Raw genomic sequence first — 13,571 nt, forward strand, 5'->3', positions numbered from 1 at the left:
AAGTGAAAGTGACGTGACATGTGGCCAAGTATGGTGACCCATACTAGGAATTAGTGCTCTGCATTTAACCCATCCAAAGTGCACACACACAGCAGTGAACACACACACCGTGAACACACACCTGGAGCAGTGGGCAGTCATTTATGCTGCGGCGCCCGGGGAGCAGTTGGGGGTTCGGTGCCTTGCTCAAGGGCACCTCAGTCGTGGTATTGAAGGTGAAGAGAGCGACATTGAAAGTGGACTCGTAACCTTTGGGTTACGAGTCCAACTCTCTAACCATTAGGCCACGACTTCCCCATAAAGGGAAGTCATCTTATATTTCATAGCTGACTGTTGACAACATAGATATGTACATATCTATGGTTGACAAATATGATGCAGGGCAACTCCATAAATGCAGTTATGGCCAAAAATTCAATATATTGGGGCAAAAAAGCTCCTGTATGAGTTTTTGTCTCGTATCACATGATAAGCGATATCATACAAGCAATGAGAGCAATATCACACAAGTGCGTTTTTTTGTCACGAATATCATGAGTGCAAATGTGATTTTATACAACAGTTCAGTAAATCATAAAGACATTTATCGCCAACAATTGAAGACTGTTGGTAACAAAGCTGTTTTGGTTAGTGACATTCATTGGATGAACAAAAAATACTGAGATGTTTCTCAAATTATCTTCTCTTATCTTTTTTGTTCCATAGATGATGTTAGGCCGTTGTAGCCTAAACGTTTGTGTAATAAATTTTATGTTGAATCAAATATTTCTTTCTAATGCTACTTTGTCTTTTAACACAATAATAGCTTTAAATAATCTTTTGTGGGTATTTTCACAGCCAAATTTAGTTTGTGATTAGATTAATTAATCGCCGCACTATGCATGTAATTAATTAGATTAAAAATGTTAATCAACTGACAGCCCTAAATAAAATGTTTACAAATAAAGGTACAAATAAGGAATTTATCTTTCTTATTTTTCAAATATACACATTTTTTTTTAGATATTATTGAACTTGTCTTTAAAATTAAAATAAAAAATATAAATGTACAAAAAACATAAATGTCAGTGTTCCCCTGTATAAAGGCCTATATAACATGATGTGTGATCATCATGAAACTGAAGAAGATCAGCGTTTATCAGACACATGGCGAATGAGCTCTTTTGTGTTTTACTAACAAAAAAACGTTAGTAGTTAACCGAGAAATTGTTAAATTAGATTAGAGTCTAACCAGGTTACTGGGCCCCGCACGTGATGGAGATTTACCGCTGATTACAGAATGGCTTTACTGACAAGATGCGTGTTAAATATTGCATGCGATTTATCGTGCAGCCCTAGTTTGATATGATGATCACCTTTAAAATGTCACCTATTTTATGTTTTCTAAAATATATAGTGGCAGACCTTAGCATTGTTCAGACCGCGTGGGGTGACAGCGGCGTGTACGTCTGTAATGTTGCCTCTGCCCAGGACCTTTCAGGGAATGGCGAGTGTTATACAGAGCTCATTGTGCTTGGTAAGTGTTTACCTTTACACAAACAAACTCGCATTGATGGACACCCAAACATTTCAGTGTGTGATTTCGTCACAAACGCAATCAATCACTTTGTCATGTTTGATGGGTCTTTGCATATGTGAGGAATTAGGGCTGTGTTTGATGATCTCTTGGAAATAGTTGGTGATTTTTTTTTTTATTATAATTTTTTTACATTTATTATTTGTTTGTGATATATTATTATTTAGTTATTTGGTAACACTTAACTTAAAGCCTTTATGTATAATGCACTATAAAAATAGTTATAATATTAATTATGCCTTGTAATGCACCTTATAATGCATTGTATAATCTCATGAGTAATTGTAACCACAGTTAATACATTATAACATTAATACATTTATTGTTACACTATGCATTTTAAATTTGATTATAATTATTTACAACAAGATACAATGTATTAACGCACATTATGAATAATTATAATGCATTATAGCCTTTAATAACCCTTTTTATTCCATGGTCTGTCTGAATACTGGATTCTGATTGGCTGGCAGGTATGCAGTAAAACCGTTTAATGCACAGGTAGTTCCAAGTCAGTTTAATCACCGTTCTATATTAATGCTTTAATTGATGCACACTAACCAACACGCATCACTCGCGCACACACACACACACACAGAGAGAGAGAGGTCAGAGATCGCTGATTGCGCTGCACGCAAACACAAACTTGTTGTCAACGCTTCCCCGTGATTTTCATTAATAAAATAGCCTAGATACTAGATCGCTACATTATATTCCTCAGCAACGAGGTGGTAAAATCGCTGTTTTTGAAGTAGTTGTTCGTACAGAGAGACGCGCAGACACAGCACGCAGGTACACACAACTGTCATCTCTCTCTCTCTCTCTCTCTCTCAAACGACCATAATTAATTGAAATACATGCAATAATTCATTCAAATAAATGTGGTCTTACCGCACTATTTCATCTCTGTGTATGATTTGGAGCAGGCAGAATGCTAGCGCTAACGTGCCTTAACTGACAAAAATAACTGTCATTTTTACACATTCGGTCAAATATTGTGCTGCAAAGAGCAATACTAGTTTTAACTTGTCTATAACTTGGCAAATGACCATGGAATAAGCGGGATAATCAACGGCTAGCCGTGCGTTAAAGGATTTTAAATGCACGTCGCAAAGGCAACCACCCTCCGCTTCACGGCAGGCAGTTCTTTGCCTCCATAAAAGGATTTTAATGCACGGCTAGCCATTAATTATCCCTTACTTGCATTACACAAAGGTTTTAAGTAAAGTGATACCAATTATTATTTTTTTATTATAATGTTTTTTTAAATTTATTTTCTACCTGGAAGATCGCTGTTTGCTTGTGAAGGATTCAAGTCAAGTCAATGTCATAGATAGCAGTAATATATTGATAAATACTAGTGCCGTCAAACGATTAATAGCGATTAATCGCATCCAAAATAAAAGTTTTTGTTTACATATGTGTGTGTATTGTGTATATTTATTTTATTAGGTATACATAAATGCACACACAGCATATATTTTGAAAATATTTACATGTATATATTTATATTCATATAATTTATATCATATATAAATATATTTATAATATTATTATAATATATAAACATAACATATTTTTCTTAAATATATACATGCATGTGTGTGTATTTATATATTCATAATAAATATACACAGTACACACACATATATTATGTAAACAAAAACTTTTATTTTGGATGCGATTAATTGTTTGACAGCACTACTAAATACAAATATTAATAATTATAGTAGAAGTAGTCTATTAACTTAAAGGCAGTTTTTTCTTCTTGGGCCGATGCCGTAAGGCCTTTTTCAGTAATTATGGCTTTGTCTTTCTTTCACAGAGAGAAAGTCTAATACTACAGACCTGCTGCCTGGCATTGATTTACTGATCATGGAAGGTAGAATAAATGCTTCTCTCTAGAGGTCTGGTTAAGTTTGGAGCTATACTTGAATCCTTCACCAGCCACAGTCAGGTCTTATTCATTACAGCCTTAGACTAGAAAAACAACAACTATAGATCTTAAAGTAGAAGCCATGTATTTTTTTGCTCCATAAACAAGGTTTTGATGGGATGGAAGAACAGTGTGTTCAAACAATGTTGTGTCGTTGTGTCCCATTGTGTCCCTGAATGTTGTGTCATTGTGTCCTTGAGCGTCCAGCAGATAAAACACTGAAAATTAGATTTTACAACGTAGTGTACTTCTGTCACTTACAACCTTGTTTTTATTTGTGTCAAATTATGTTGTGTACTCCGAATGGCGTCAGTTGCTAATTATTATGGGTTTTATTTGAATTCTTGATTCTTATTGGCAGCATTCTGTGGTTAAATATCTTTGCATAATGCCTGAGACAACAGTTTTCATATCCAGTTTCATATCTCTGTTATCACTCCACAACCTCTTCTCACATAATAAACCAATTTCAGCTCAAAACAATATTAAAGGTCCATTAATTTATTTATTTGGTAAGCAGTAAAAAAGTAAGGCAATTTACAGTTAGCCAACTGACTGTATATTATTGCCTACTTAGATTTGCATAATACTGTAATTTGGTTGAGATTTTATGGATAATCTAACTGAACAGATGATGATCTCAACTAGAGAAAAATTGGATTTTATTTTGATGGTTTGTTTTCTCCATCAGATTGTGGAATAGTTTCTGAGATCTGCGTTTGCACATGAGTCATGTTGTGTCTGTGCATGTAGGATGTTGTTGTGGTGCATGCTGGAATCAAGCCCTGGCAGAGTATCGTGAGGCAAAACCTGTCCGGCTGGTTTTTCTTTATGTGCGTCAAATACATGTTTTTTTTTTTCCCTCCTTTTTCTTTTTTTAATTTTTGCTTGCAGAACTGACAGACATGTGCACACATGAAGATGAATGCCCTCATCTCATGACATTTTACTAAGCATTAGGGATGGAGGGGGGACCAAAATAAGTGATGAAACGGAAATAAAATCTCATGAAACAGAAATAAAGCCAATGTTGCATTTAGACATGTTTTTATTTTTAGTCTTTTCTGTTTAATGGCCTCACTCTTCTGTTTTAGTATCTAATGCAAGAGATTTGTCTCTTTTCCCCAGCTGTTAATTTTTTTTCTCTTTCTCCAGACTGGTTGTTAGTGGTGTTGGTGGTCCTGGGCTTCCTGCTGCTGTTGCTCCTGATTGGTATCTGCTGGTGTCAGTGTTGCCCTCATACCTGCTGCTGTTACGTCAGCTGCCCCTGCTGCCCGGAGCGCTGCTGCTGTCCCCGCGCACGTGAGTCCACACCGCCTTCACTTCCAATTCTCCTTTAGCCAGAATGTCCTGTTTGGATGAAACTAACTCAAACTGAATGAAAAGGCAGTAAAAACTGATGAAGTTGTCAGTGTTATTTTCATATTATTTAGATTCTATTATATTTTTTATTAATATTTTCATTTAGCATTTTCTTTTTTTAATTTTAGTTAATATTTAGTAATTTAGCTTTTTTTGTAATTTTCATTTTTTTCTTATTATGATTACTTTTTAGATTTTATTTTTGTTTCCGTTTCAACTTTAGTTCAGTTGTAGTTTTATTTCCAGTTAGTAGTAAACTTTCTCATGTTTGCTTAGTTTGTTTTTTAACTGATATCTATATTTTATTTTATTTCAGCTTTAACAAAAATGTTTAATAGTTTTAGTTACAGTTAACGATAATAACATGGTAAAATGAGTTCCAGAAAAGTGTTGCAAAATTCCTCTTTGTGTGAATTGTTTTTATTAGGGCTTTAAGTTGATTAAAAATATATAATCTACAGTAATTAAATACATGATATGGTGAATGAATCAAATTAGTTGTAAAAAAAATTTATGTATGAATATTTGCAAAGAAAAGCCTTTATATGTTATTATGTTGTTTTAAATAATTATTTGTGGTAAATTAACTTCTTTGCAGTGTATGAGGCTGGAAAAATGGTAAAGTCTGGCGTCCCCAGTCAGTACGCAGCCACTCTCTATGCCCCAAGCATGTATGGCCAGCCAGCTTATGGAGTTGGCGGAGCTACGCCAGGCATACCCATGCTCCCTATGCCGGTGGGTGCTGCTGGTCCTCTGTCCAATGGATACGGCAGAGACTTTGACGGAGCCAGCTCAGGTAGACTCGTCCTCTCTTTGCCTTAAAAACAGCAGTTTAACAACATTGTTTTTACATTAATAAATGTAATTGGTTGATAATTTGTTCGTCCCGCTACAGTTGGTCAAGGATCTCAAGTGCCGCTCCTGCAAGACCACGATGGTGGAGGACGTAAGCAAGAGATCTTCACTACGTCACTGCATTGATCCATCTATAACATATTTAAGTGACTTTATCCCTTTGAAACCTTCTGTTTGACATCTATTGTTGGTATGTTTTTCAGCTCGTAGTGGATACCGTGTTCAGGCCGACCAAGATGGAAACCCAACTCGGGTGCTTTACTACATGGAGCGAGAACTGGCCAACCTCGACCCCAGTCGCCCAATGAACGCTCCAGGCAAATACAGTCGTCGTGAGTTCCGGAGATGGGCACTATCTTTTATCACTCTGAGGGTTGGGTTATAACAAAGTAGTGCTTAACGTGACTTACATAGGACATGTTCCTGGATCAAGATCCTTCATGAAAACAATTTAAATCAACCAATTTTTGACAGGATTAAGGATTCACAAACATGTCCTACTTGTGTGTGAGAAAGTCCACAGGCAGTCTAAAGGAAACAAACTCTGTTTAAACTCTTGTTTCCTGTAGATTCTCTGTTTTTCCAAGGTTGGGGGATGATTTGTAGGTGTTTATTTTATCAAAACCTTTTTACACTTTGTCTTATTCTGTTTTTCCCATCTGTCCTCCAGTGGATGGTATGAGTGAGGTGAGCTCACTTCATGATGGTCCAGATGCTCGAAATCGCGGTCGGGCCAGACCACCTCAGCTTACCACAGTGTATGATGATGTGGATGAAAACATGAGCACCATCAGCAGCGTCTCTCAGCACGTCCGACGGGATGAGCCCAGGCGGGGAGCTGACTCGAGAGGACGTGCACACTCTATGGAAAACTTGGACGATATCGGCCGCAATTACAGAGACAGGGATGACTATCCGCCTGCACGCCGAGATGGTGGGGCTAGAGGCGGCAGAAGAGAGTGAGTGACTGAATTGAATTGAATCACACTAAATTAATGCATTAAGTCCTTCTTAACCCATGACTTTCCTCTGTCCAGTTCGGATGACGAATGGAGCAGTAGTGGACGAGGATACGACCGTGTCTTCGATGACCGTCGGCGCCGTGATTACTCTCCTGACGCTCGTCCTCGACGTGGAGACTCCTTCCGTGGGGCTGGTTTCCAGGGCCGGCGCAGCCGTAGTCGTGATGACCTGACGGATCTGGAGCGTGATCGTGGCCGTGGAGGTCGGGATGCGTACGATGACAGTTTCCTCAGGGAAGCCATGGAAAAGAAGAAGCTTGGTGAGCAGCAGAGAGGCCGCAGCCGCGAGCGGCTCGACAGTGAGAGTGACAGATCTGACCGGTACAGGGGGCCACACGGCGGACTGCCACCTCTGCCACTCGCCCCGCCTTCCGGAAACCCTAATCGGCATGGAAACCATAGCAACTTCCCACCTCCTCCCCCTCGCTACACTGAGGACAGTGACAGTTTGGCATCGTCTAAGAAGAGCAACTTAAAAAAGGTGAGAAAGAGCCAGATTCAAAAGTGCTTATTAAAACTTATTGGTTTGTCAAGCTGGTCTTCAGTACCAGATAAACAACCAGTTTCTTTTAGTGTTGTTAATGTTAACTAAAACTAAACTTATTAAAAATCAATTAAGTATAAATATTAGATGGAAAAAACTAAACTTTAAACAAAAATTAGAAAATGATGTCTTGACAACTAATTAAGCTGAAGTATAAAAATGACTAATTGGGGGAAAAAAACTAATTAAAATGACAAAAGCACATAACACAATAACTAAAACTTGAATCAAAATTAACTTAAAAAAAAAAAAAAAAGAAAACCACTTCTAATAAATATTATAATATTATCAGGGTTGTTTTGGTATTATTGAGGTACTATTATTATTATTTTTAATAGTTTTTATTAGTATTTTGAATCAGTTGTTTATATTTTACATTTTCACTTTAATTTTAGTTATAGTAAAAAAAAAATTTAGTTTCAGTTTTAATTAACTATAATAACCCTGAATGGTATATAAACAATAAGCTGAAGTATAAAAATGGCTAATTGGGGGAAAAAAACTAATTAAAATGACAAAAGGACATAACACAATAACTAAAACTTGAATCAAAATTAACTTAAAAATAATAAAAAAAAAGAAAACCACTTCTAATAAATATTATAATATTATCAGGGTTGTTTTGGTATTATTGAGGTACTATTATTATTATTTTTAATAGTTTTTATTAGTATTTTGAATCAGTTGTTTATATTTTACATTTTCACTTTAATTTTAGTTATAGTAAAAAAAAAATTTAGTTTCAGTTTTAATTAACTATAATAACCCTGAATGGTATATAAACAACACTAAAATAACACTGTTTTATTGTTACCGGATTGAGTTGATATTAAATTAAATTAAATTAAATTAAATTATAGTGCAATTGATCCTTGTTTTTTCATGGGGACAGTACGTAATGTGTTTCAGAATAGTACAAAATGTGAAGTAGCTTAATCTATATGTAAACATATATATGTAATTATATAAATTGTGTATATTAATAAATACAAGTAAGAATATGGTGCAGAATATTAAAATATTCAAAAATCAGGGTGGAGCAGTGATACTATAAAGAAACAAGTATACAAAATAACACGAGATATTCACAAGAACCAACCACAAAATTGTATTTAAATAGTCAGTTACTTAGTTAGCTATTTTACAGTATGTGCCTAGGTACAGAGTTCAGCACGTCAGGGGTCAGGGGCCCTGCTGGAAAAAAAACTTGCTCATGGTGGGTTTTGGACTAGCATGATCAAAACAAGCTTCCATCTTTAGCTGTAAAAATATTTCCATTTCAAATTCAGTTTTTTTTTTCTTTGACTGTGTTAAGTTAAGCCCAGCAGAAGAGGATACAATGCTTTAATATTCAGTCATGTTATATTTTTATACTAATACAAAGTTCTGCTGTGTTTTCTCTGTCTAGAATGGAGCTGTGAGCAGAGAGAGTCTGGTGGTGTGATGCTCAGGTGGAAATGATGTGTGTGTGTGTGTGTCTCAGTGATGCAGCTGTGTGTGTTTCCTCTGCCCTTTCATGTCACTAATGCGTGTGTTTGTGTTTTGGCTTGAACGCTGAGAGGAATTTTTGTTTATATTCAGATGTCTTGAATTTTTATGGGATATTTTAATGGTAAAAATTGTATAGCCACAAATATTTCACATTATTTCACTGTAATGCAGGCTCGTTTATAAATATAAAATGGCAGATTTGAAAGAACTGATTAACTTTTTATGGTTTGGTTCCTCCCATGAACATTTTTAACAGCAAGTACTCAAAAAAAAAAAAAAAAGACTGCTGTGATAATCAGCATCAGCAGTTGTTTTTACTGTGCAAATATGTCTTATTAGGTGGTTATTTGTGTCTTGGAAAAAACCTTTCAAGTTTTCAGGCATTGATTTTTAATTACTTTAATGTAACATAAAGAAGTGATCTTTGTATGGACTGAAATTCTATTATTGTTCCTGTAGTCTGAGGCATCATGCAGTTTCTTCAACTGGGCGATTATATAATGTTGTATTTTTATTTTTTATGCATATTTACAACACATTTACAAATGCAGAACTTGTATGAAACACCCCTGAGTGTGCTAATTTTTTAATGCCGTTTTTTAATACGTATGATTATATAATGTTGTATTTTTATTTTTTATGCATATTTACAACACATTTACAAATGCAAGAACTTGTATGAAACACCCCTGAGTGTGCTAATTTTTTAATGCCGTTTTTTAATACGTACAGTAATACTCTAATCTCAGATTTGGTCATACAGTAGTCATTATCATTTTGCTATTTTTGTACAGTCCCATAATGTCAATTTTCAATAAAGCTTTTATATTGTATTTAAGTTTGTTTTCTTGTTAGGGATCAATGTGACATACTTCAACTTTTTTTTTTTTTACATTTGTTTGGTGTTTTTTTTTTATTATTGTTACCACTAGATGGCACTTTACTATTCATGTACAATAATGGCATGGAATGACATACTGAATTCATATGCATATGATTTTTCTTTTTCTTTTTTATTCGTTATCACTGAGGTATTTTATTTTTTTATGGTTACAATATGAATATGCATTCAATGTTATAACTTGTTCTGAAGTTAATGTTCCTGTTTGTAGCAGCCTGTTTAGATGTCATTAGGTATACATTGCTGTCTTTACAGACTAGAACATTTTCTTAACATGTATATCAGACTGCTTTCTTTTAGGTGTTGGCACATCTAGCCTGTTGTCTTGTGCTGCCTGCTGGGTTTAACAGAAAAAAAGCATCTTTTCTAACCCAGATGGAGAAGAAGGACCAACAACTGCCTCTGTCTCAGAGTGAGACGTAGTTTCTGAAATCCAACGTTGGTGGCCTGCCAAGATCACAGCAGAGAGGTAGCCATCGAAGCTTTCATCCATCTGGTGTCTTAAAGCAGCCATTCCTTCAGATAGACAGGAAGTTAGGTGAGAGCTACTTAAGAAACAGCATCAGCAAAAGGGCAGCTGAACCCCACAGTTCAGACAGCTGTTTAAAAATGGATCTGTTTGCACTTAGGTGGTCTTGTTAAAACATCTGAGTAATAAACGGTTTTCTCTAACAATTACATTGCAGGGTTGAGTGTAGCGCAACATGAGAAGCAGATTCAAACCAACATGGACTTGAGGTATGTGAAGATATTTAGGCCAGAATAAATCATAACATGATCGTTCTTCCAGTTTCTCTTTGAAGTACAGTAACATTTGTAGTGATTCAGTTTGCTGCAGTGGTGTTTTTCTGTTTGTAGAGTCGAGGCATTACTAATCAGGGTGCTAATGTGAAACCACAATAACAATCATGTGTCAGTGGCACATGCCACCAGATAGAGAGGGGTGGCAGAGAGAGAGAGAAAGAGGCAGGGTGGGAGGGTTTGTGATTCAATAGGAAAAGAGACTGGCATTGCTCTTGAGTTATCGGCATTCTGTCTGCTTGTTTACACTGAAGACCGTCTGATAAGGTAAGTCTGATCTTTTTAAGCCAGCAACCATAAATGATAGGCCAAGCGCACAAACGTGAGGTCAAGAAATGTTCGAATGTTTATTTGATGTGACAATTAAATTTTATTTTTTATGAAATATTTTAGTGCTTTATTTAATATTTAATATTTATTTAATTATTTTAAACAATTATTTAAATATTTTATTTATTGTAATTATATAATAATGATAAACCCCTATTTTTCTTTATTATGTTATTTAACTTTATTAAATCTGTTATTTTTTAACTTTATTTTTTATGGAAGAGCTGCTCAGTTTTTTTGGTTATTCTTGCATTACTGTACTGTATATCAGAGCATGAGATGTAATAATGGCACTATGGACATGATACAGAGAAGGAATGACGTTTATTCTAAAAATAATTATGTATAAAACCAGTGAAATGCAATGAAATCTAATGTTTTTGGTCATGCAACTAGAGTCAATGCCTAAAATGATTTCATCTCTAAAGTAGGATTATAATGTTTGCCAGTTTCTCTCTTGGCTACCTGCCAGTGAATCAAACCCCACTGTGGATGAATGTTCAATAGTTTCTGGAGATGTGAAGTGTGTTGTCATCTGGCATTTGCACTTGTCCAAGTGCACAATATTAACTGTATGACCCATTACTCTCAATGCCAGCTGCCTCATTTTCAATTTCTAGCTTGTTTGTGCACTTCAGTGTAGTTCAATACAATTAATGAAATAGTATTTCATGTTTTATAAAAGTATTTGTGCACTTAACCCACACTACCAATGTCATTGTAGTGGATTGTCATACAGTAAATTTAAATTAAATGGTGTTTACTTTAAAGAAATGCAGCATAAAACACACGTTTAGCAAAACATTCAGCAAAATGTTTGTTAAGAGTTTTAAAAGATGCCATTAAAGATCTTACGGTTTGATATTAAGTACCGTTTATGGCACTTGTTCATAATCAATGTGCTAGGACACCTGTGTGAACTTCATACATCCACTGAAAATGGGACCTTTTGGCTAAAAGTGACTCAGAAAAGTTATTTCTGTCAGCATTTATTTGCATATTTATCATCTCATGCAATGACATCTTTTAAGTGTGGCTTAAGTGCCCAAATACATCTTGAGGTCACTAGGCTTATTCATAAACATTATGAAAAATGTTGTAAAATGCATCTGATTCTATTGATTTTAGGCCAGTCTTGGTTGTCAGTTCACTGTTTTCCTTGTATAAAGTTGTTTAAACAAGCTTTGAAGCAATGGAGATTATGATAATCTAGTAGTTACTCAACGGAATATATAGTCAATATTTCCTGCTGTGATTTTTCTTTGTTGATTTGAGTAAAAATGTTCCATTGGAACAGGCATCAGTGATGGTATGATGGTGTCTTTATCCGCTATCCTCATATTTGTCGGCCCATTGTTTTAGGTCTCTAATTCTGAACCTGTTTCAGACAGGAGTCATTAATTACCGTCAGAGTCACCCTGTTCCATGACTCCACGTGTCCCATTCTCCTCTACCTTTCCGTTGTGTAACAAACCATCTATACTGTCTGTCTCCCCAAAGACAATAGGAGGACAATGGATCCTTTTTTCCCCCAGTGCTGAGTGCCCTCACCCCATATCTACAGCAGGGCAAGAGCTCAGGCCTCCAGGCACGCTGACCTCATGGCTCGAACCAGAGGCCCGCTGTGGGTTGGTGTGTGAGTGTGTGTGTGTGTGTGGTATAATGACTGGTATAGTGTAGTGTGATCATAGATGCAGCAGTAATGGGGAAAAGCCTGACTCATGTGGGTGTAAGAAGGCCCTATTTGGGAGGTTGGGGCAGTGGGATGTATTTTGTGCGGATTTGGCAGCTGTTATTATTATTATTATTTTTTTTTATAATTAAGCGTTGTAATTGAAGACTGGTCTATATATATATATATATATTAGTGCTGTCAAACGATTAATCGCATGTGAATGGGTGATTGTTGTGATTTTTAAGACAATTAGCTGTGCGCATCGACTTCCCTGTGTTGTGTGGTGTCAGGCTCCAGCCTGGCCGTTCTGTTCTCTCCCGGGACGGCCTAAACAATAGCCACTATGTACAGAAGCACAAGGGGCAGGAGTGTGTGTATGGTGTTTGTCGAGGCTCTGGAGCATTTACGTCTATACTGATTGACTTATTTCTCTGGTGCTGAGTGTTGTAACTGGAGTAACTGGAACAGTGTGTTTTCATCCAGACAGTTGGACACAATGCTGTTTACTAAATTACTTTAAGCTTGCAATTGACAACTCAACAGGGTTAAGTGTATTTTAGTTAATGCTTAGTGGCCCCTCAGTTGTGTTTGAGTTTCTGTTAAGTTAGATGTTACTTCAATTACATATTTTTGGTGATGTGCAGTGGTTAGTGTTCTAGCATTGTAGTAGCTTCTAAAAATCAAGATTCCTGTTAGAACCAAAAAGTTTGTGGAAGCCTGATTCAACTTTTTATTTCTTTTGAAAACCCATCTATGCATGGTGCTTTCAAGATCGTAGCCAATATGTTGATTAGAAGAACTTAAAATGTGATCTCCAGAACATTCAATCAAGGAACTATCTTTAAAGGTTCTACAAAGGTTCTCTGAAGGCCCCACTTTTTTTAAAGAGCCATTTTTGCCTTATATGGTGTTTTACAGATGGAATGTTCTTGCTGTTACATTTAAAAGTTCTTTTAAATGTTTTAAGGTTCATTAGGGCTTTTAAATGTTCTTCAGATCAACGTATTGGTTTCTGGGTTCTCTTTTCCAAAAAAATCAAGTTTCCAAAAGGGGTTTTTAGCTGCACTGCCATGCA

General features: G+C 35.9%; 2 protein-coding genes across 6 annotated transcripts in view; both read left to right on the top strand.

The window, feature by feature from the left end:
* Positions 1-1,112: 1,112 nt before the first annotated feature.
* LOC107752648 (lipolysis-stimulated lipoprotein receptor-like) lies at positions 1,113-8,816 on the top strand. The gene is made up of 10 exons (XM_016568682.1): positions 1,113-1,149; positions 1,397-1,516; positions 3,405-3,461; positions 4,671-4,817; positions 5,476-5,673; positions 5,773-5,823; positions 5,936-6,064; positions 6,403-6,691; positions 6,770-7,235; positions 8,707-8,816. Exons 1-10 carry the CDS (start codon positions 1,113-1,115, stop codon positions 8,740-8,742), a joined length of 1,530 nt encoding a protein of 509 aa, XP_016424168.1. The 3' UTR covers positions 8,743-8,816.
* A 1,870-nt stretch (positions 8,817-10,686) lies between these two features.
* mag (myelin associated glycoprotein) overlaps positions 10,687-13,571 on the top strand; it is a 23,228-nt gene continuing 20,343 nt past the window's right edge. For 4 of the 5 annotated variants that reach the window (XM_016568268.1, XM_016568252.1, XM_016568288.1 and 1 more), the window contains exon 1: positions 10,687-10,758. The gene's annotated coding sequence lies outside the window, so the exon portion shown is untranslated. The remainder of the gene's footprint in view (positions 10,759-13,571) is intronic. The other variant, XM_016568281.1, reaches the window with a different exon arrangement.

This window comes from Sinocyclocheilus rhinocerous, unplaced genomic scaffold, assembly GCF_001515625.1.
Source record: "Sinocyclocheilus rhinocerous isolate Xijiao unplaced genomic scaffold, SAMN03320098_v1.1 scaffold1965, whole genome shotgun sequence".
NCBI classification, from domain to species: domain Eukaryota; kingdom Metazoa; phylum Chordata; class Actinopteri; order Cypriniformes; family Cyprinidae; genus Sinocyclocheilus; species Sinocyclocheilus rhinocerous.